This window comes from Gymnogyps californianus, unplaced genomic scaffold, assembly GCF_018139145.2.
Source record: "Gymnogyps californianus isolate 813 unplaced genomic scaffold, ASM1813914v2 HiC_scaffold_99, whole genome shotgun sequence".
NCBI lineage: Eukaryota > Metazoa > Chordata > Aves > Accipitriformes > Cathartidae > Gymnogyps > Gymnogyps californianus.
The window spans coordinates 168,934-193,441 of record NW_026114492.1 but is presented as its reverse complement, the minus strand read 5'-3'; the positions used below and the strand labels follow the sequence as shown (position 1 = coordinate 193,441).

Below are 24,508 nucleotides of genomic sequence, written 5' to 3'. Positions count from 1 at the left end.
ATGCTTCAGGCGTGCTCAGTCCAACATCTACCAGTACCATATGCAGCGTTCCCACCTCTGATTTCTAACGACCCATTCCTTTTGCATCCTCCTCACCTCTCTCCGCACCACCCGTCTCACCTGCCACCTCCAGGGCAATTTGTTCCCTTCCAAGCACAGCAGTCACGTTCAGTAAGTAATGCTTCTTATCCCCTCTCCTAAAATATTTGGGGGTTGATCAGCAAATAATGGTCTTGTCCTTCCAATAACATTCTGGTTGAGAGAACAAATGGATCTGATTTAAAGTAATAGGGTTTTGTAGTAGTGCTACCTGAGCAAGACTTAGTCTGAAGGAAAAAAAAAAGTATTGTTTTGAAATTCATTTTGATTCTCTTACAATTTCCTCAACTGTTGCCCACTCCATTTCCATGGAGGCCTGTACTCCTGTCAGTCTGACATAAGTTTGCTTCATGTACTGCTCCTGCAGGTGATGTTCTTCCAGAAAATAAAAGAGAATATAGAGACCTAAGTGTAGTGCAGCAGTGGTCTCAGAGAAAAAACTTTGTAGAGAGACCAGAAAGTACAAAGCATTATTTCTATTGCATGCTTCTACCACATTAATTCACAGTTTAAAGTGACCACTGTATCCCCCCTGAACACTAGTGTGAAAAGTATTACTTAAACCTTCTACGGCCTACTGGAGCCTCTTTTCTCCCCTGCTTATGGAAATTATTGACTCTTTTCACTTAAACAAACTTGGCTGAAAAGTTAATGCCTTCATAATAGGGCTTATGCAAACATGAGAGAAGATGCTATTTTGGACATGAGGGAAAAAATTACATTTTGTAATTTCTACTTACTAATCTTCTGCCAGACACCTTTATGCCTGTTTCTTTGGAGCTCTACCAATATTTCATTAATACAGAAATACAAAATAATTTCAGTATTACTAACAAATACTGCTCAGACTATTTTGAGCAGTAACAAATACTGCTGTGTTAAATGTCAGGTGTTGGCACTATTGTAATAATTTCATTATAGTCATGCTGGAATGGTTCTGCATAGTTTTCTCTGGTAATCAGAATGTCTTTCCTCAGAAAATGTCGGGGCTTCTTTCTTAACTTAGATTGCTAATTTAGCTTCAGGAATAGGCTCCCTTGTTAACTTTTAGCTCTGTTCGATAGCTTGATTTTTTGCTGTCAAGTCTTACTAGAAGAATTATTGCCTTAAAAATGCTGACTATTTAAAGTTTGTTCAGCAGAATGGGGAAACAATTTTCCTTTTCCTTTGCTTCCACAAGATGACTTTCATAGAATCATCATAGAATGGGTTGGGTTGGAAAGGACCTTAAAGATCATCTAGTTCCAACCCCCCTGCCATGGGCAGGGATACCTTCCACTAGATCAGGTTGCTCAAAGCCCCATCCAACCTGGCCTTGAACACTTCCAGGGAAGGGGCATCCACAACTTCTCTGGGCAACCTGTTCCAGTGTCTCACCACCCTCATCGTAAAAAATTTCTTCCTAATATCTAATCTAAATCTACCCTCTTTCAGTTTAAAACCATTGCCCCTTGTCCTATCACTACACTCCCTGATAAAGAGTCCCTCCCCATCTTTCCTGTAGGCCCCTTTAAGTACTGGAAGGCCACTATAAGGTCTCCCCGGAGCCTTCTCTTCTCCAGGTTAAACAACCTCAACTCTCTCAGCCTTTCCTCATAGGGGAGGTGCTCCAGCCTCATGATCATCTTCATGGCCCTCCTCTGGACCCGCTTGAGCAGGTCCATGTCTTTCTTATGCTGGGGGCCCCAGAGCTGCACACAGTATTCCAGGTGGGGTCTCACCAGAGCGGAGTAGAGGGGGAGAATCACCTCCCTCAACCTGCTATCCACATTTCTTTTGATGCAGCCCAGGATAAGGTTGGCTTTCTGGGCTGCGAGCGCACATTGCTGGCTCATATTCAGTTTTTCATCCACTAATACCCCCAAGTCCTTCTCCACAGGGCTGCTCTCAATCCACTCATCCCCCAGCCTGTATTTGTGCTTGGGATTGCCCCGACCCATGTGCAGGACCTTGCACTTGGCCTTGTTGAACTTCATGAGGTTTGCACAGGCCCACCTCTCAAGCCTGTCAAGGTTCCTTTGGATGGCATCCCTTCCCTCCAGCGTGTCGACCGCACCACACAGCTTGGTGGCGTTGGCAAACTTGCTGAGGGTACACTCAATCCCACTGTCCATGTTGCCGACAAAGATGTTAAACAGCACTGGTCCCAATATCGACCCCTGAGGAATGCCACTCGTCACTGGTCTCCACTCGGACATCGAGCCGTTGACCGCAACTCCTTGAGTGCGACCATCCAGCCAATTCCTTATCCACCATGTGGTCCATCCATCAAATCCATGTCTCTCCAATTTAGAGACAAGGATGTCATGTGGGACAGTGTCAAATGCTTTGCACAAGTCCAGGTAGATGACATCTGTTGCTCCTCCCTTATCCACCAACTCTGTAACCCCATCGTAGAAGGCCACCAAGTTTGTCAGGTGCGATTTGCCCTTAGTGAAGCCATGTTGGCTGTCACTAATCACCTCCTTATTTTCCATGTGCCTTAGCATAGTTTCCAGGAGGATCTGCTCCATAATCTTGCCAGGCACAGAGGTGAAACTGACTGGCCTGTAGTTCCCTGGGTCTTCCTTTTTCCCCTTTTTAAAAATGGGGGTTATGTTTCCCCTTTTCCAGTCAGTGGGAACTTCACCAGTCTGCCACGACTTTTCAAATATGATGGAGAGTGACTTAGCCACTTCATCCGCCAGTTCCCTCAGGACCCTCGGATGCATCTCATCAAGTCCCATGGACTTGTGCACCTTCAGATTCCTTAGATGGTCTCGAACCACCTGATCTTCTCCTATGGTGGGCGGTTCTTCATTCTCCCAGTCCCTGCCTTTGCCTTCTGTGACTTGGGTGGTGTGGCTGGAGCACTTGCTGGTGAAGACTGAGGCAAAAAAAGCCATTGAGTACCTCAGCCTTCTCCATGTCCCGGGTAACCAGGTCTCCCGTTTCCTTCCGGAGAGGGCCCACATTTTCCCTAGTGTTCCTTTTATCACCGATGTACCTATAGAAGCTTTTCTTGTTGCCCTTGATGTCCCTGGTCAGATTTAATTTTATCAGGGCTTTGGCTTAAGCCCTAACCTGTTCCCTGGCTGCTCGGACAATTTCTCTGTTTTCCTCCCAGGCTACCTGTCCTTGCTTCCACCCTCTGTAGGCTTCCTTTTTGTGTTTGAGTTTGTCCAGGAGCTCCTTGTTCATCCATGCAGGCCTCCTGGCATTTTTGCCTGACTTCCTCTTTGTTGGGATGCATCGCTCCTGAGCTTGGAGGAGGTGATCCTTGAATATTAACCAGCTTTCTTGGGCCCCTCTTCCCTCCAGGGCTGTATCCCATGGTACTCTATCAAGCAGATCCCTGAAGAGGCCAAAGTCTGCTCTCCTGAAGTTCAGGGTAGCGAGCTTGCTGTGCGCCCTCCTCGCTGCCCTAAGGATCTTGAACTCCACCATTTCATGGTCACTGCAGCCAAGGCTGCCCTTGAGCTTCACATTCCCCACCAACCCCTCCTTGTTGGTGAGAACAAGGTCCAGCATAGCACCTCTCCTCGTTGGCTCCTCCATCACTTGGAGAAGGAAGTTGTCATCAATGCATTCCAGGAACCTCCTGGATTGCTTATGCCCTGCTGTGTTGTCCCTCCAACAGGTATTGGGGTGGTTCAAGTCCCCCATGAGGACCAGGGCTTGTGAATGGGAGGCTGCTCCTATCTGTCTATAGAGGTCCTCATCCTCTCGGTCTTCCTGGTCGAATGGCCTGTAGCAGACCCCCACTATAATGTCACCTGTCCCTGCCCTCCCTTTAATCCTGACCCATAAGCTCTCGGTCGGCTCCTCATCCATCCCCAGGCAGAGCTCCATGCACTCCAGCTGGTCATTGACATAGAGGGTGACACCCCCTCCTCATCTCCCTGCCTGTCCTTCCTAAAGAGCCTGTATCCTTCCATTCCAACACTCCAGTCATAGGAGCCATCCCACCACGTCTCCGTGATGCCAATAAGATCATAGCCCTGCAGATGTGCGCACGTCTCTAACTCCTCTTGTTTATTCCCCATGCTACGTGCGTTTGTATACAGGCATTTAAGTTGGGCCCCCAATGAAGCTGACTTACTGGCTGGAGTGGCTGGAATTCCTTTGTGCTGACTGGTAGGAGTGGGGTGGATTGAGGTTCCCCTCCCCCGGCAACTTCAGTTTAAAGCCCTCTTCACCAGCTTGGCAAGCCTACGACCAAAGATGCTCTTCCCCTTCTCTGACAGATGGACCCCATCAGCCCCCAGCAGACCAGGTTTCTCAAAGCAAGTCCCACGGTCTAAGTAGCCGAACCCCTGGCTGTGGCACCAGTCCCGTAACCATTTGTTGATTCGCCAGATTTGACTGGCCCTTTCAGACCCCCTCCCTTTGACTGGGAGGATTGATGAAAAAACTACCTGCGCTCCAGAGTCCCTTACCGCTGCTCCCAGGGCTCTGTAATCCTTCTTGATACTCCTCAGACTGCTCCTGGCTGTATCACTGGTGCCCATGTGAAACAACAGCAGCAGATAATAGTCAGTGGACTGTACGAGGCTTGGTAGTCTCTCGGTGACATCCCTGATATGAGCCCCTGGTAAGAAGCACACCTCTCTAGAGAGTGCGTCAGATCAGCAAATGGGTGCCTCCGTACCTCTCAGAAGAGAGTCACCTACTACTATCACCCGTTGCCTTTTCTTAGTTGCACTGGTTGTTATATGGGGAGCAGATTGGGCTGCCTTACTCAGCTCCAGCATCTCTCCTGATGCGACGGGTCTTTCCTCTTCAGTCTGCAGAGCGGTGAAGCGGTTCTGCAAGGGCACCTCAGGCTTCGGGGGAAGTCCCTTCCTCCTGCAGGTCCTTGCCGTTGCAAGCTTCCATTCTTCTGCATTATTGGTCCCCCTCCCTTTTGTGTGTGCCAGTGGGGGAGTTTTTGGCTGTGGGTCCACTGCAGACCACACTTGGAACCAGCTATCGAACTCCTTCTCAGCCTCCCTGATGCTACGCAGCCTTCTCACTGCCTCCTGCAGCTCAGCCACCTGCTGCAGGAGGTCCTCCACCTGGGCACACCTTTTGCAGGCAGGTCTGCTGCCTGTCCCTGCCCCAGGAGAAAGGTCTAGGCACTTCCCGCAGTCCGAGGTCTGCACTGCAGCCTCTCCCTTCAGCAGCTCTGTCTGGGTGGAGGCATCGGCCACTGCTGGGGTAGATGGTGCAGACCCCCCAGCCGGAGCTGCAGCCTTTGCTCTCAGACGAGTGCCCACCATTCTGCCTTGAGGGTCAGGTAGGATGAGTGCCCTTGACCTGTGCAGATGGTCACAGAACGGTGCCTGGTTGCTGGGTTATGTGTACTTCAAGCCTCTCCACTCGGCCAGTGGAATGTCCCTCCTTCGAAGAGGAGCCCTCCCGTGCGAACTGCCGCGCCACACCCTGGCTGACGCACCGCGCCCTGTTTGCCCGTCCTGATCGCAACACTCCTAGTCGCTAGCGCTCCCTAGGGCTGCCTTTTGTGGGAGTGGGGGGTGGCCGCCGTTACTCCTGGCCCCGCCCATGCCTCGTCATCCGCTCGCTCTCGTGAGAGCTGCCGGCTCCTGGCAGGTCTCCGCGCTCTCCTGGCGTTTCCCCGGCTCAGGAAACCCCCCTTGCACGTCGCGATCCCCCGCCCCGCTGCGGAACGCGCCTGCACCGGAGCTGATCGCCTTGGCGATCATATCTGACTGTTTTGAAGCATGTGGAATTCAGTACTGGGAAAAGAAGGGTGAATTAGTGAAATAGTAGAGTTAAGGTTTTCCTGAAAAATGAGACCAAAATGAGCTGAGATTTGAATTGATCTTTCCTAATAGCAAAAGTATAGCTTCAAGATAATGTGTCTAGCCTAAACATGGCAATAGATTATTTATAAGTATAAATCATGGTGTTTATAATCAAGATTTTTGCTTCACGGAAATGCTGAGTTGTTTTTGTAAGAAACTTCTTAATTCTTCATACATCAGTGTGCCTTCAATTATTCCTTATGGTAGTGAAGTAGAACTATTTTCTTCAGTTTGAGAACATGTCTCTATTAAGGAAGTTGCTGCCTTATATATACAGTCTGATGAAAGGGATCATAGGATCACAGGATCAGAGGATAATTCAGGTTGGAAGACACCTCAGGAGGTCTCTAGTTCAACCTTCTGTTCAAAACAGGATCAACTATGAGGTCAGGTGAGGGTGCTCAGGGCTTTTTCCAGTTGGGTCTTGAAAACCTCCAAGGATGGAGACTACACAAACTCTCTAGGCTCCTGTTCCACTGCTTGACCATCCTCATGGTGAAAAAGCTTCTCTTTGTATTTAGCTGGAACCTCTTTTGTTTTGACTTATGCCCATTGTCTCTTGTCCTTCCACCATGCACCACTGTAAAGAGCCTGGCTCCATCTTCTTGATCAAATCTCTGCAGGTATTGGAAGGCTGCTGTTAGGTGTCCTTCCCCCTCCCCCAAGCCTTTTCTTCTCCCGGCAGAAAAAACTGGTTCCCTCAAGCTCTTCTAATAGGACAAATACTCCAGTCCCCTGACCATCTTGGTGGCCCTCCTTTGAGCTTGTTCTACTTTAACAGTGTCTTTTTTTTTGTATTTGGGTGCCCAAAACTGGATGTAGTATTCTACATGAGGTCTAACAACTGTTGAGTAGAAGGTGAATAATCATTTCGCTCAATCTACTGGCTATGCTACTGTTTGTTAATACAGCCCAAGATACTGCTAGCTGCCTTTGCTGCCAAGGCACACTGTTGGCTCATGTTCAGCTTGCTGTCTACCGAGGGCCCCAGGGCCTTTTCAGCAGAGCTGCTTCACAGCCAGTCATTTCCCAGCTTGGATTGTTGCCAGGGGTTCTTCCTTCCCAGGTGCAGGACTTGGCATTTGTCCTTGTTGAATATCATTAGGTTCCTGTTGGCCCATTTCTCCAGTTTGTCCACGTCCTGCTGTATGGCAGCCTTACCTTCCAGTGTATGGACTGTTCTCCGCAATTTGATATCAGCTGTAGACTTCATGAGCAAGTACTCTGTCTCTTCTAGGTGATTGATAATGTTGTTAAATAGGATAGGTCCCTGTGGTATACCACTTGTTACCAGCATCTTGGTAGAGTATGACCCATTAACCACTATGATCTAAGCCTGATCATCCAAACATTTTTTTATCCATCTGGTTGTCCACCCATCCAGACTGTAACATCCGAACTTGGTTACAAGAATATTGTGGGAGATGATAGTGTCAAAAGCCTTGCTAAAGTTGAGGTAATGCCGTGGTTTAACCCCAGTCAGCAACTAAGCACCACGCAGCCGCTTCCCCCTCCCCCCTCCCAGAAAGGAAAAAAAAGTAAAACTCGTGGGTTGAGATAAGAACAGTTTAATAACTAAAGTAAAATAAAATACTAACAATAGTAATAATGAAATATAATAATAATAATAATAGTAATGAAAAGGAATATAACAAAAAAAGGAGGGGGGGAACAGTGATGCACAATGCAGTTGCTCACCACCCGCTGACCGATGCCAGAGCCACGATCCGCCCCTCCCGGCCAACTCCCCCCTGTTTATATACTGGGCATGACGTTCCATGGTATGGAATACCCCTTTGGCTAGTTCGGGTCAGCTGCCCCGGCTCTGCTCCCTCCCAGCTTCTTGCACACCTGCTTGCTGGCAGAGCAGGGGAAACTGAAAAGTCCTTGGCTTAAGATAAGCGCTACTTAGCAACAACTAAAACATCAGAGTGTTATCAACATCATTCTCACACCAAATCCAAAACACAGCACTGTACCAGCTACTAAGAAGAGAGTTAACTCTGTCCCAGCTGAAACCAGGACAGGTAAAAGACATCCACTGCTCTCCCCTCATCCACAAATCCAGTCACCTTATCATACTAGACAATCTGGTTGATTTTCCCTTGGTATAGCCATGCTGACTGTTCCCTCTTCCATGTGCCCAGAAATACGTTCCAAGAGGACTCACTCCATGATTTTCCCAGGGACTGAAGTAAGGTCGACTGGCCTGTAATTTCCCAGATTGTCCTTTTGGCCTTTTTTGTTGATGAATGCAATGTTTGCCTTTCTCCAGTTGTCAGGGATCTCCCCCTGATCTCCACAACCTTTTAAAGATGTTAGAGAGCAGCCTTGCAAGGACATCGGCCAGTTCTCTCAGCACCCTTGGATGTAGTCCATCTGGTCCCATGGACTTGTATGGGTCAAGTTCTCTCAAGTAATCAATCCCTGACTCAGTCCTCATCCACTGCTAGTAGTTCTTCTCCTCCAGATTCCTCTCCCTGCCCAAGCGGCACAAGAGGGAGGAGGGGTGGGGGATTATGGTCAGTATATAGCAGTCATTCTCTGCTGCACCTTCCTTTTCACACCTTTCCTCTGCTCTGGCATGGGTTCTTCATGGGCTGCAGTCTGTCAAGAAAATCTGCTCTAGTGTGGGTTCTTCCATGGGCTGCAGTCCTATCAGGAAAATCTGCTCTGGCATGGGTTCTCAATGGGCCACAGTTCCTTTGGGAAATATCAATCTGTTCCAGAGTGGGTCCTCCATGGGCTGCAGGGAGTATCTACTCTGGTGCCATGGAGCACCTCCTCCTCATCCTTCCCCTTCTCTGACCTTGGTGTTCCCTCTAATGTTTCTCACTCTTTTTTGTTCCCTCCTACTCTCCATCCAGCTTTTTTTTTTGCCCTTTCTTAAATAGTTTTTCACAGAGGCACCACCAACACTGCTGATTGGCTCAGCTTTGGCCTTCAGTGGGTCCATTGCTGAGCCGGCTGGAACTAGCTGTGTCTGGCACAAGGCAGCCCCTTACCTCTTCCCACAGAGGCCACTCCTGCAGCCCCCCCCCTACCAAAACCTTGCCACATATACCCAGTACAACTCCATAAAATTTCCACAACTCCTCAGAACATATAATTGGAGTTGTGGTTTTTTGGTATTAAAAAATAAATTTTAAAAACTGGTTTTCTATTAATACAACAAACCCTGTGTTTCTTTTAGCCACTTCAAAGGATAGAGAATGAAGTAGAACTGCTTGGAGAACATCTTCCTATAGGAAGCTTTACCTACCCTCCATCAACTCATCCACCAACATTGACTTCCTCAGCTCCTATCCAGTTCTTAACCCATGATCCTTTACACCAAGAGGTTTCATTTGGAGTTGTAAGTATTGCTTTTTGTACTACATCCTCATGCATGCTGAGTTCAAGTTCTTGATCTTTACTCTAAGTTATAACCATTTTATTGAAAAATGGCATTTTTGCAATTGAATTTCATTAGTGGCTGCAGCTGTGGAAAGTCAGGGTGGTTGGTTTTTAGGGTTAGACTGACTTCATATAGTCTGAGGGCTCAAACTTGGAAGAATGAAAACATGCTAACAAAATCTTTGAGCGATCTTTTTTCATAAAAGTAAATGTCTCAAGGTCTCTGAATATCATTTCAGTAGTGGTGTGTGAATTTTGGTTCTAAAAATCTGCTAACATTTTTTTTCACTATTGAGTATTTTTAGAAAAATACTATTTACGTCTAAGTTACAATTCTTTACCTGCTCCCATTTTAGTAGACAGTGCAAGATGTTTTAAACAGTCATACTGAGGACTTATGTAAGTAAACTAAAGAGCTTTGCATGCAAATCGAAACAGGAAAATAGTCTTTTTCTCCTATGGAAAGAATGTGTTGAAGCTGTAAACTTGAATGTCTCTTTAGGCACTATATCTGTATGCAGTTGAAAGGCTACAGCCTCTCTTCCCAAAAGTGAATGTAATCGAGCCCAACTCTGAATGTGATTTCTTTATTTATTAATTTTAAACCTTGCTCTTTATTTAAAGTGGTTTTGATGTGGAGCATCCTGGCAGTGCCCCCTAATGGATATTTGGCTTATACCAGTGAAAGAACTCCTGTATATATGTTGCTTAAAACTCTCATTCCTACCCAGCCAGCTGCACAAGCCAGCACATTGCGCCAGGTCGAAAGCCCTCAGCTTTTGGTTTGCAGCATGTTCACCAATTCAAGTCCTGCCTGTCCAAACCAGCCCGTATATAGGCTAAGCCTTACAAAATGCTTATTAGCTAGCTTGCAAGGGTTTCTGGTTAGCATTGTTACTTTTTTCCCGCAAGATAGTATAATTGTATATTACTGATGAGATTTGTCGGTCAAAACAATTGTTTGAAAAGGCTGGTATTTTTTGGCTTGGACAGGGCTGGATTTTTTTGGATAATGCCTTATTTAAAATGTATTTCAACATTCACTTTTCATTTAATTTCATTATTAAATAAGACAAGAAAATATTGAAGTTTTTCTTCCTTTTTACAGCCTTACCCACCTTTTATGCCTCGAAGACTCACAGGGCGCAGTAGATACCGATCACAGCAACCAATACCACCACACTCGTACCATCCCAGCCTATTACCATATGTGCTGTAAGTCCAAAGCACATTGTACTCATAGACTACTAAATAACTCTCTAAGCTAGTTGATCCCCTCAATTTTTTTTTATGTTTTGGCTCTACCACAGTGTACAGACAGTTCAGACAATCCCAAGGAATAAGAAAACTTGTTATATTTAAAGTTTCCAGTCTATTTGAACAGCATACATACCTAAGCAAGGAAAAAACAAGTACAAGTGAACAGTTTGATGATAATGTAGTTTTGGGCTCTGCTATGCCTCTTCTTTCTGTTGAAATCTCATTAAAGATGTTCAATGTAGAATGGTTACACTTGGTTCTTGGATAATAGTTTAAAGTCTACTTATGTAGGATAAAGATCTAACAGTCCTTACAAAAAAAAACCAAAACAGGCAAATCAATTTACTCTTAATTACTGAAACATAATGAGGGGAGCCTTCTGGGTGTGGGTGTGGGTGCGGGTGCGTTTTTCAGTTTGGGGGGTTTTCTGAACTGATAATCTGTTACAGCTTTTGAACTTCTGCACCTGATTAACCATTTCTGGAAGAGAAGGGATGGGAGAAGTAACATTAAGGGATTATCAGTAACCTTTAAAGTAGATCCCGTCTGCTGTAGTTTAGATGTGTGACATGGAATTTATTGTTCTCTGTAGGTTCCGTTTTTGAAATTAATACAAAATGCTTAGAAAATGAGGATTTATTTTAAAGGTGTCATTGACAGGGAGATAATCCAACTTTGTCATTTGTTGTTTTGCCACAACATCTATAGTTTCTAACTCTGCAGTTTGACTTGCATCAAAATAGCACCAGGATATATGATTCAGTGAAGTTGTTAAACTTTGCATTGTGCATTCTGACAAAGTCTGCTCTGATGTTATAGCTGCTTGCCTGTCTACTCAGGGACAGCATGTCACAATCATTCCTGATTAATTTAATTAGATGACATTTATAGTGCTGTGGATTTTTTATTTCTATGGTTGTGCGTTAAACTTTGACCCATATTACTATCTTGGGATGGAGATGCTTTTTCAAGTTAAAAGAAGAAACAGAAAAATGGCGCGCTCTTGCCTTTATATCTGAAGAGGTTCTTCTCTGGCCAAATCCATGTTATATGGGAATGTATAGTTGGGTCTGCTGTCAATGTGGAAGTTGGTCCAGTACTATGTTGTAATTATCTTTGTTATGTGTATTATCAAAAAGGAGACTGAGGGGCGACCTCATTGCTCTCTACAGCTTCCTGAGGAGGGGAAGTGGAGAGGGAGGTGCTGATCTCTTCTCCCTGGTATCCAGCGACAGGACACGTGGGAATGGCTCAAAGCTGCGTCAGAGGAGGTTCAGACTTGACATTAGGAAACATTTCTTTACCGAGAGGGTGGTCAAACACTGGAACAGGCTTCCTAGAGAGGTGGTCGATGCCCCGTGCCTGTCAGTGTTTAAGAAGCATTTGGACAATGCCCTTAATAATATGCTTTAATTTTTGGTCAGCCCTGAAGTGGTCAGGCAGTTGGACTAGATGATCGTTGTGGGTCCCTTCCAACTGAACTATTCTATTCTATTCGAGTGCTTGAATGCTTTTGTATTGGGGAGCTAAGTGAACTTGGGTTATTTATCTTTGTTGATATTCTATCTATTTAAATAAGTCAAATTTAAAACCAGAAACTCTGTTCAATATTAATATTAACTCTGTGATGCAGGCTATCAAGAGATTAATTTCTGTAATAACAGTGAGCCTTACTGTAAGTATGAGTTGTCATAGCAATATACATGCAATTTAAAAATGCAATACAGCGAGTATCAAAAAGTGGCGCAATTAGCTTTCCTTTGACTCCTTTACTTTGAATTTTAATTCTTAATTTCAAATTTAACCTTTTTACTGATTCTTAGAATTTGTTGATTTAAGAAGGATCAATAACATAACTCTACCTCTGCCATATGTTTGCATGCTTTCCTTCAGGAAGATGTTGAGTCTTACTGCTGTTTGTTCTTCTGGCAGATCAGTGCTTCCAGTGCCACCTGCAGTTGGACCAGCTTTCAGTTTTGAGTTGGACGTGGAAGATGGAGAGGTAGAAAACTATGAGGTTAGTGTGTGAAGTACAAATTCATGAGAGGCAGAGGTTAACTCAATACATGAACTTAAATGGTCTTTTGCTTTTCAAAGACAAAAACGGGATTAAATAAATGTAATGTTTATGAAGACAGAATCTAGAAACATTTTTTTCATACTAGTTTCTAACACTGGATGTTAGAAACACTCTTATTTTGTATCTATTGCCTTTCCCCAGAATCTATCCTTTCAGATTAGCGATGGTTAAATTCCTCAACTTTCCATTCTAGATGTGACTCTTCTTTTTGCATTTTGCTTGATTTTTAAATATTGAGCATAAATATCTTATTCTTTTGAATATGATATAACTTAGTGCTTTTTATGTGCCTTGCTAACTTTACAGATTAGTGTTACCATTATAGGATGAATTCAGGTAAATGTGATGTTGGCAAGAATCTCTTAATATATATTTTCTCTTGATAATAAGGAGAGTACAGCAAGTCACATATGTTGAAATAAAATGTCAGTGGTGTCTTAGATAATTGAGGGCTGATCCCAACTCTTGTCCTTGCTGCTTCTCAGGCTGTTGGATTCCCATCAGATTCTGTTCAGAAAACCTCAGCTGCTGCCTACCCCTCCTCATGTATCTATTTCTCCTTGCTTCTGCTCAGAGCTGTGTATTTATGCAGTTGCATAGCAGTGCAATGACAAACTTTCCTATAATGCTTCTTGTGCTAGTTAAAAGTATCATATTGTAACTGACATGTTGGGCTCCAGGTTTTGGGCTATTTGAGTATCTGTACTCTTTGCACCTTTCATCAAATCTCTTAACTTCTGTGCTTCAGTTCTCTATCAAGTTGATGATACTGATGCTTTTCTGGAGCCCTTCATGAGGGAGCAGAAATTATTTACGTGAGGAGCACTTAGGTACAGTGTTCTACCTGTATGAACAAGTACAAAATTTAATCAGAAAGTGTCTCTATTCAGTTTGATGTCATGCCTTTGTTTCCAAAGGTTCAGCATAAAATCTCCATGTCAATTCAGTTAGCCCAAGAAGTGGTATGGGAGTCAAAAGTTGTCCCTTTAAACTCTTGGCCACATAGAGCTAGGCTCATTGCATATTCCTAGAAAGCAAGTTTGTCAACATTTTCTTCTGGTTACTCACACTACTGTGTGTGGGATGGGGGAAGGGGGTTCATTTCCAAAGCAAAACATGTATCAAGCTGTGAATACAGCTGCGGAGTGATTAACAGTTAGGTCATGGATATTTGGAAATCCCAAAGATACTATCTTATGCAGTTCAGAAGGATTCATCAATGATCAAACTTTGAAAGACATCTTTCCATAGTGCTTGCAGTTGTAGAGAGAGAGAAGCAAGACTAAAAGTGTCTTGATGGAGAGGTGGGTTGTGCTACCTGGTGGGATAGTGACATGGCAGAAGAAATCACTTCTGGTAGAGCTGGAGCTTGTTTGAGCAATGAATGTTAAAAAGTCCAAATTCCTTGTTTTGTAGGCACTGCTGAATTTGGCAGAACGTCTAGGAGAAGCCAAACCTCGAGGACTGACAAAGGCAGACATTGAACAGCTTCCATCTTACAGGTTCAATCCAAGCAATCATCAATCGGAACAGACATTGTAAGTACATCTATCTCAAATTTACATACTTTACATGACTGTGTTTCCATTCCTTCAGGCTGCAGCCTCAACTAGGCAAATACTGTAACACAAGTGCTCTAAAAGCACTCAAATAAAAAAGATAATTTTTCTTAAACCATTTTTCAAATCAGATATCATTTATCTTGGCTTTAAAATTCTGCATAGTCTCACTTCAGTTAGATGTTCAAATTTAGTTATTCAGTATTTTTAAAAAGTTTTCCAAATTTTTGTTTGGCATACTAGATATTAAATGGCCATCATCAACTTGGAATTCAGCCTATATTGAAATATTTTCCAATTACTAAAATTTCAAGTGCTCCTGGAAGAGCTTTTGACAGTCTTTGAGGTTCACAGTTATATTTTCTTATTTTTAAGACTAATTCTGTTTGAAAGATCTACATAACAGAGAAATGAGATATAGGTGGGAGGCAGTGAAAGTGATATACAGTGCTGTCAAATGTTTGAAATTGAACAGAAGATATTTTTTCTCTGATCTTCCACTTAGAGCAATCTTCAATGTTATTTTTAACATAGTAGGGAATAAGAAAAATAAAAGTACCAGAGAACTTAAGTTGATGATGTCCCTGGGGAAGAAATGTGTTTATAAAACATGTACAATAGAATATAGATGTAATTTAAGGAGAAATTTTTCATAGTAAAAATGTGTGTAATCTTTAATCAATTATGGCTTTGAGAAATACTCAAAGCAAGTTTTCTGTTTTTTATTTTAATATAGCTAAAATTAAAGTTAAAACTGAAAGAAATATGCTATAGGGTTTGTACTACCTGTTTATATCAGCAGGCATGAACTCCAGTATTTTGAATTATGGTAATATAATCTATTTACTGCTTGGGCCAGTGAACTCCCATAGGTATGAGTTTGAGCCCTTGTCTGCTTTGGGATTTGAAACCATGGTGAACAAAACAAAAACAATTCTCATTTTACACTGGTCCACTAGAGATCTATACCCACAAAAGTTTGATCACTGTAGATACTCCAGTGGTTTTAAAATAAACCTTTTGCAGACACACCTTATAAGTTGCCTATAGAATAGAAATTGTTGTTATTAAATGGGAAAGTTTATAGATATTTGCTGTCTTTTTTTTAGGTGTGTAGTGTGTATGTGTGACTTTGAGGCAAGGCAGCTACTTAGAGTCTTACCCTGTAACCACGAGTTTCATGCCAAGTGTGTTGATAAATGGCTTAAGGTAAATAAAATCTGTGTTGGATGCAATTTATAATGTCCTAGTTTGTAATTTCATTTTTTCTTTAGTTTTCTACTGCATTTCATCTCTTGTTTCTCATTTTTAATATTTAGGCTCTGAAGTAACAAAAAAGGGCACAAGCTGAATTTATCTTCTTTTTGTTGTCTCCTTACGCTATAGAAATATTCTTTTTTAGCGATTAACAAAAGATATTTATTTGTAATAATAATTGGAATAGGGTCATTTTAAAAGGAATATGAGGAGAATGATCTTCACTGGTAGAAAGCACTCCTATAAGAATCCCTCCTATCACTATGAATTTGAATTCCTCAGGCAAATAAAAAAGTATCTATTTTTATAAGGCATGATTGAGAGATATTTAAAAAAAAAAAAGACTTAGCATGAAATTATGGCTTTATGCATGCTATGAGATATTCTTTCAAAACAAGTTGGGGGGAAGACCTAGAAGCAGGACAGCGCAATAAGTTGACAGATAGAATAGCAGTGGTACAGAAGGTGAGAAGGATAGGAATACAGTTTAGAAGATGATATATAGGGAGACATCTGTACAAGCTGTGTTATCCAGACCTACTGCTAATAAGGTATTCATTCCTTTCTTGTATCACATTTTTAAAAATTCTATTCAGATTTACTTTAATCTGTCTGTAGTCCGTGTTGCAATATCAAATATTTCACAGTCCTATGTGAAAGAAGCATGTCAAACATTTCCTAGAGAATTATAGATGCAATCTTATGTTGCATCATTTTAAGGTATATTTTAAAAATAAAAAAGTTCTCATGCTTTCCTGACAAATGTATTCCTAGAGAGAATACACATTTTTTACTTGGATAAATAATTGGTCCTATAATTATACTTGGTCCTATAATTATACTTGGTCCTATAATTTCTAGGCTTTATAAAGTCAAGGAAATGACTGCCTCATGCATACAGTAGAATATCCTGTGCATAAAGTGAAGTATTGGATTTGATATTGGCAGTAGTCTTTTGGCGAATGAAGCATCATGAATAATGATAGGATTTAAAAAAAAAAAGGAATCTGAAAACAACTTTGGGTTAGACTACCCAATATATTCTAAAGCTTTTACAGAATCTAGGACTGGTGTAAATATTTCCACAACACTGCTCTTTTTTTTTTTTCTTTTCTTTTCAGTAGAACTTATTTGAATGAAATATGTGCTTGGGTTCAGAATACTGTAGGAGAACATGTCTGAGAATCAACAAGATGACTGTAAACATCTGGTTGTTTGTCGTGGTTTAACCCCAGCCGGCAACTAAGCACCACACAGCCGCTCGCTCACTCCTCCCCCACCCAGTGGGATGGGGAGGAGAATCGGGAAAAAAAAACCTCATGGGTTGAGATAAAGACAGTTTAATAGGACAGAAAGGAATGAAAAATAATGATAATGATGATAATGATAATAATATGACAATAGTAATACTAAAAGAATTAGACTATACAAAGCAAGCGATGCACAATGCAATTGCTCACCACTCGCCAACCGATGCCCAGTTAGTTCCTGAGCAGCCATCCGCCCTTCCCAGCCAACTCCCCCCAGTTTATATACTGGGCATGACATCATATGGTATGGAATATCCCTTTGGTCAGTTTGGGTCAGCTGTCCTGGCAGTGTCCCCTCCCAACTTCTTGTGCCCCTCCAGCCTTCTTGCTGGCTGGGCATGAGAAGCTGAAAAATCCTTGACTTAGTATAAACACTACTTAGCAACAACTGAAAACATCAGTGTGTTATCATCAACATTATTTTCCTACTAAATCCAAAACCCAGCACTATACCAGCTACTAGGAAGAAAATTAACTCTGTCCTAGCCGAAACCAGGACATTGTTCTAGCTTGAAATATATTTTTTAAAGCATGTTAACATTCATAGATATTTATTTAGACTGTTTTATACAGTGATTGTCAACTAACTCAAATTAACATATATGCAAGTTTCAGTACAGAATATTTTCCAGTCCCCTGCTATTCATGTCTGTGGTCTGGGGCAAGGCTGAAGCATGTTTCCACACTGGACTTGTTAAACCATATAATTGCATAAGGCTTAGTCATGTCAAGAGCAGTCAAGAGCAAGTTCTGGATTCTGCACCTGGGGTGGGGTAATCCTGGTTATACATACAAACTGGGGGACGAGAGGCTGGAGAACAGCCCCGTAGAAAGAGATCTGGGGGTTTGGGCCGATGGCAAGCTGAATATGAGTCAACAGTGTGCCCTGGCAGCCAAATGGGCCAACTGTGTCCTGGGGTGCATCAAGCACAGCATAGCTAGCCGGTTGAGGGAGGTGATTGTCCCACTCTACACTGCACTGGTGCGGCCCCACCTCGAGTACTGTGTGCAGTTTTGGGCACCTCAATATAAGGACATCAAACTATTAGAGTGTGTCCAGAGGAGGGCGACCAAGATGGTGAAAGGTCTCGAGGGCAAGACTTATGAGGAATGGCTGAGGTCACTTGGTTTGTTCAGCTTGGAGAAGAGAAGGCTGAGGGGTGACCTCATCACAGTCTACAACTTCCTCAAGGGGGGCAGCGGAGGGGGAGGTGCTGATCTCCTTTCTCTGGTGACCAGGGATAGGACACGAGGAAATGGAATGAAGCTGCATCAGGGGAAGTTCAGATTGGACATTAGGAAAAGGTTCTTCACTGAGAGGGTGGTCGGTCACTGGAACAGGCTCCCCAGGGAAGTGGTCATGGCACCAAGCCTGTCAGAGTTCAAGGAGTGTCTGGATGATGCTCTTAGTCATATGGTTTAGTGTTAGGTAGTCCTGTGAGGAGCAGGGAGTTGGACTCGATGATCCTTATGGGTCCCTTCCAACTTGAGATGTTCTATGATTCTATGTGTGGCATGGAGAGAACGTAAACAAGGAACAATAGCTTGCTCCTTCTTCTGAAATGAGAACTAGGACCATTGAATGTCATGCACACCACGACGTGATGGATGCTGAAATTCTGTGAAGGTTGATAAGATTTAAAAAAAGAATTCCTCCCAGGGTTGTTGATGCAAAGACATTGCATCTGGATCAAAAAGCACTTGACCCACAGACTGCTGGAAGGTAGGGGAATGTATCAGGGAAATATCATGTATGCTCTTTCTTATGCACCTGCTGTTGGTCACTGTTCAATTCAGAGTATTTGGTTAAATGAAGCTTTGGTTGGACTCAGTATGGCAGTTCTTATGTTACTTTAAGCACTTTCAATTGGCAATCAAAGGGTAGTGAAGATGATAGCCCTTAGAGATCAGTAAAATGGGAAAAAAAACAGTTTTGGGGCATTCTTTTTTTTAGTAATCTGAAGTGAACTGTAGTATTTGTGAGGCAATTTTGTGCTGATGCTTCTAACTAAGCTTAGAAATTGCTGACTTTTAACACTAATATTGGCTAAAGGATGACTGACTTTAGAAAAAACACATCAGCATAACAGTGTCAACTGGGCAGGTTTCTCTTTAATTGAAAGATTTGTGTAATCTGAGCCTAAAGGGAGTACAGTTACACTACGTCAACACAAAGTTTTTGACTGTGTTTAGGGAGTGGAGTAAAATAACTTTTGCACTTTAAATTCACAACCCATGTTGAGAAACTGTGCAAGGAAACACATTATTTTTGGTAAATTTTAGTAAAAATTACTATTCCATTACAAGCTGGTGATGCAACAATAGAAGGCATCAAAGCAAGCTTTGACTTGTCTACATATGAAATTTGGATTTTTGCCTGTCCTATAGTTATAAAACCCTACATAGACTTTTTCAGGCAATATGAGATAGCCAGAGGAAAACCTATTTTATACTGAATTATGTGCCTATATATTAGACTACAGTGAGAAAAAAATCCATGTTAAATAAGGCTGAAGATTCATGAAAGAGAGGTTAAACAGTGAATGGGACAAGATTAACAAGAGAGATTATCCTTTTTGCTTGTCAGTCTTTTCAACTCTCAATTTTATCATGTTTCACAATATCTGATTGTTTATTGATATCCTAACTCCTTGAGTCAAAGGAATACATGAGAAATCTTTTTTTTTAAAAGCAGGATTTAGTCATAGTTCTAAAGAAAAACTTGGAAACATGACCTGTATACACCCTGAAGGCTCAGGCTGTAAATTCTTTTCTTCTAAATGTGGTTCACTTCAGCTAGAAAATTTCTATTTAATGTTTCTTATGATAATTTCAGTTCATTGTGCAGCTCTTACGTTACAGAAAGTTAGCTTGCCTGAAGGAATAGCAAGTTAAGAGAGGATATACATTGCAGCCTATGATGCATTATGTGCACCTAATTCATCTTTACACCAGTTATGTTAAGATGTGAAGGGGAATTAATTTCATGACACAAGAACAAGTAGTCGAACAGGGGTCCAGAGATGCTGTGCAGCCTCCATCCTGGATATTTTCAGGACCTAATGGAAGAGAGCCCTGAGTAACCTGGTCTGACCTTACAGCTGACCCTGCTTTGAGCAGGAGGCTGGACTAGAGACCTCCTGAGGATCATTCCAACATGAATTATTTTATGAATCTGTGTATTCTCAACAAGTTTTTCACCGAAGGGCTAACTTAAAACTTTTATGCGTGTTCAGCTTTGGAGCTGTTTAGTCAGATTGTGTGTTGTGCCTGTTACTAAAAACCCTTCTCTTTTTCCCCCCCCGCTCAGCTTTCAAGCTTTGGCCAAGCCTGCATGATAGACTTCTGCTCTTCTGCTGGGATAACAGGGTAGTGAGAGCCTAAAAAGCTGTGATTCATGACAAAGAGCTAGTAAGACTAGGATGCCCTAATATAGGGCACTTTTTTCCACCTCTGTCTTGCTTCTCTAGTGATGGTGGGTTTCTCTGCCTGCTGTATTTTTCTTTTGAGTTTACAAAACTTTTAGGTCATTTTCACATACTCTAAAGTAACAGAAAATGGGTGCATGTTGGGTTTATCTTTTTTTTTTTTTGTCCCTTTTGGGTACTCTTGATCACTGCGAGAGGCAATTTCATTTTGTTTCTGGGTTGCAGACACTGTTACCGTAACGAGTGTATTTGTCAGTGCATTAAACTTTCTTTTATTTCTGGTTTTACAGGCAAATCGTACCTGCCCAATTTGCAGAGCTGATGCTTCAGAAGTGCATCGTGATTCAGAATGACTAATCTAAGAGCACAAATCTGGTTTGGGTGTTCCTGGTCACATGTATATATGAACTATCCATTGAACTTACCCATGTGGCTTCCAGCATTCCCTTTAAACAAAAGGGTCAATGGACATTTCTTTGCACTGTGCGACTTAATCAATTATAAAGCTTATAATTAGTCTTCACAATTGTGGAATTGCTATACTAACTGTGTGATTGGAACTCCAAAGACTTTTTTTAGCTTAATTTTGTGTGTGCACTAACTTTTCCTGGTTTTTGTGTGATCGTTCCGAGTGTTGCTGCGAGATTACAGTGGACATGATCTTTTAACATGTGCTCTTATAAAAAGTGGTAGCTCCGAACAACATAGCAATCTACCTTCAGATACTGTGAGTGGGCATGAATGGGGGGGGGGGTTTGAGAGGATGCGTGAAGTGCACTTGTGACTGGGTGTATATATGTGTTTGAGAACATATATACCAGCATGTACTAAGAATGTATGTATGTAATATTAATTATGCTGCAATGTATAATCTTATGTTATTTAAACAGTACTAGTACTGTACACTGGTTTCTTTCCTTGTGTTTAGAGTCACACACTGAATGCAGAGGGTGCTGCAATTATAGACATTTAATATTTCCTCCCCAATATACTTAATGGTATAAAAAGACTTTTTTACTTGCTATTCAAACAGATGTTATGCTTCCCCTTTATTGGAGGCTTTTAAGTGTACCTCTAAAGAGTGTGTTCATTACTCAGTATGTGAGTAACCTTGGGTTTTTACACATGATAGGAAATCCAAATTTCAGTATGACACATTTACTGCTTATTTTATTGATATAAAGTTGCAATATTGCATAACTCAGTTAACAATATTAAGACTTCCAATTGGTGACTTTAATGTTGAAGCTTTTCTGTTCTCCTTCTCAGTTCTTCTAGCTGGGTTTTATTTACGTTCAGTTGATTTCAGATTAGACTTGAGTTTTGAAGATACTGCATTTTGTGCTCCTCCTCCAAAAGGAAGCTGAAAAGGTGCTGAGGGTCTTGTGCAAAGTTTCTTCACTTTGACCATTATTCTTGCTAAGTATATACTCCTTTAGTATATAAACATTGGCTTTAATCACTTATGTTCTTTGTTTACAAGAGAGTTTGCATACAATTAAAATAACTTGCAAGAGGATATGATTTTATTCCTGTGACTTAATGAACAAAATAAAATTTTTAACATTTTTTCAGAGAAGTAGAACTTTTGATTTTTGTGCTTCAAAAAGAGTTGGTGGTAGAATACAGTTGTCCTAGGGTGCTGCTTCTTAGCCTTCTGTATTTTCTGATAGGCTTGGCATGAAAAAATTTCCCTTATTTCTTTTTCTGTCAAGTCTCCAGAATGTTCCACTGTAGAAGAGTAAATTGGTACACTATCCAGAACAAATAATGCTGTGAAATGGGAGGTAACTTTCATTTGACTGCCTTTCAAATAATATTTTTAGTTGTGCAGTTGAAAATATTGACTTCTTTAACACTTCAGACTGTTAAGAACTTAAAGATGTTTCAGTGAAATAACTGGATCTAAACACACCATAGTTAATCAAGGGATGTGGTTTTTTGGCATCAAAATGTTTTCTCCTAAATTTAGTGTCAATACCTTGGTTACAATAGTACAAGTGACACAACTATCAATATTGCTATAACTTGGTGCCAGTCTGAGCTTTGTTTGGTCTTTGTCATTTCTGATACTTTTGTATGCTGTTATGCTTGAGTATCAGTTATATTTTCAGACAATGTTGTTTTCTATGCTGCTTGCCCTTCTTTGAAGGTTCTACAAACCAATTAATTACAGCTATTGTTTTTGCTTGTTTCAGATGCTCTTGTCTTTTAGTTACACAAATAGTACTCAAAACTTTAGTCTGTCCATACTTGTCAATAATTAAGAACGCTAAATAAAAATATACTGTTATATCAACTTCAAAATATTACAATTTCCCCTCTCCCCCAGGCACTAAAGAATGGACTCCTCACAATAACATCACAAAAGTTAAATCACCTATAGTAAACTTTATTTTTTTAGCAAATGAAATCATGTGGTTATTTTAAAAAGTGTGTGCTGTATGTGTCTTATAATACTTAAGTTTTCTAATATATCTGAAAAAAACCCAACCCTAGCTGTACAGATTTAACCAGAACAAACACTACTACACTCAGTATTCGCTTTGTTTGAAGCATGGAAAGAAGGCACTTGTTCTAAGCTAGATATAAATGCATAATGAACAAGGCACACTTCATGAATACCAAGGGGAAAGTAGTCTTCTTTCTGTAACTGGAGAAATCTTGGTGTGTAATGTCCCTTTTTTGCCAGTAAAACACTGTGAGGCAGCTGAAGATTTAGGAGATGGAGTATCTAATTTGGTAAAATACTGAATTTAATTGTTGCACTCCTGTGGCTGATCTCTTCTGGAATGTTACTTCTGTTTGCATGGGACTCTTGCAGATGTGTGCAGACTTGCTTCCTGTGGTTAGTGTGTATAAACAGCACACGTGCATATGTTCCGAATCAGATCAGACCAGCTACAACCAAGTCTTTTCTATTGTGGCCATCAAAAGAGAAGGGGAAGGGGATTTATTAACTGCCATGTGCTGTGCACATTTGTGTCTAATGTCACAGCCTGTTGTGGTACCTGATGGTACCAGAATCCAGCAAGACACTTAAATAAATGTTCATTGCCTTCCTGCCATACTTACCCAATGGGGAAGGGGGAGGGGCATGTTAATGGTTTACCATATTGGCACACCTGTTGGGGTTCTTTTTTAGGTTTTTTCTTCTTTTAGCAAGAGCTCTCAACATAACTTTGACGAGAGAGAGAGAGGGAGGGAGGCTTAAAGGCTTACAGATATCTCCAAGGTCTCATTTTATCATTTTCTTTCCAGAAATCTTACTGTGCAAAGAAGTAAACCTTTTTGTTGTGTATGGCTTCTGTAAAGGTTCTTGAATGTGATAACAAGATGTGTTAACAGCTGAGAAATATTTGGAATGGTATTTACCAACCTTTGTTTTACTTTTGGAAAACACATTTTTGACTGAGTTATATTAAGACTCCTATAAATGAGCTATGTGGGTTTTGTGGGGTTTTTGTTTCCTTTCCTTTGGTACATTGTTACCTCATTTTGCTATTTGTTTGGCTTGTTAATGATTATCAAAGCTTATGGGTTTTGTTAGAATCATATTTTGTCAAGTATTTTCTATAAAATCACACTTTATTGTGTCATTTAACATATTTTAAATGTATTATAAATATCTGTAATGAAATCATTTGCAAGCTTGATAAATTTTTAACAAAACTTGTACTTTTTTATGAGTTACTACTAATGCTTTATGAAGTAGTGCAATTAATTTTTATTTTTAATCTCTGTGCCCAATTTTGGAGAGAGTTGTTCAATAATAAAAATAAAGATATGATGTATACTTGCACAATTTTGGCCTGTTCCTTCTTCCTAGAAAGGGATGCAGTCCTTGCCTTGAGTACTCTCCATATTTCAGTGCTTCTTCATGCAACTCTAGATGTAAGGGTAATATGGTTGGGCATAAGCAATCCAGGAGATTTCTGGAGTGTGTTCATGACAGTTTCTTGATGCAAGTGACTGATGAGCTGACTAGGGGAAGTGCACAGTTAAAAGACAAGAGGTAATGGGCCCAAGCTGCAATGTGGGAAATTCTGATTAGACGCAAGGAAATTTTTTTCTCCATGAGCGTGGTCAAGTATTGAAACATGAGCACAAAGTGGGTTTTGAGTATCTCTAAAGATGGAGATTCCACACTTAACAAGGCCCTGAGCATCCTCATTTAATGGATCTGCTTTGAGCAGGGGAATGGACTAGGTGATCTCCAGAGATTCCTTCCAACTTAATTTTTTCTTATAGTTCCACCCCAGTAACAGAGTTGGGTTGGGGGGGTGGGTGTGTGTCCTGCTTTGCTAACTCTATCAAGTAGATTTGTTTTAAT

At 41.4% G+C, this 24,508-nt stretch overlaps 1 protein-coding gene across 1 annotated transcript; it reads left to right on the top strand.

The window, feature by feature from the left end:
* On the top strand, positions 1-20,610 carry LOC127029297 (E3 ubiquitin-protein ligase RNF38; the record flags this gene model as incomplete). The annotated part of the gene is made up of 7 exons (XM_050914860.1): positions 1-171; positions 9,079-9,240; positions 10,390-10,496; positions 12,474-12,558; positions 14,038-14,159; positions 15,290-15,389; positions 20,466-20,610. Coding segments are annotated over 7 exons (810 nt in total), but the record flags the coding sequence as incomplete, so codon positions are not given.
* Positions 20,611-24,508: the final 3,898 nt, after the last annotated feature.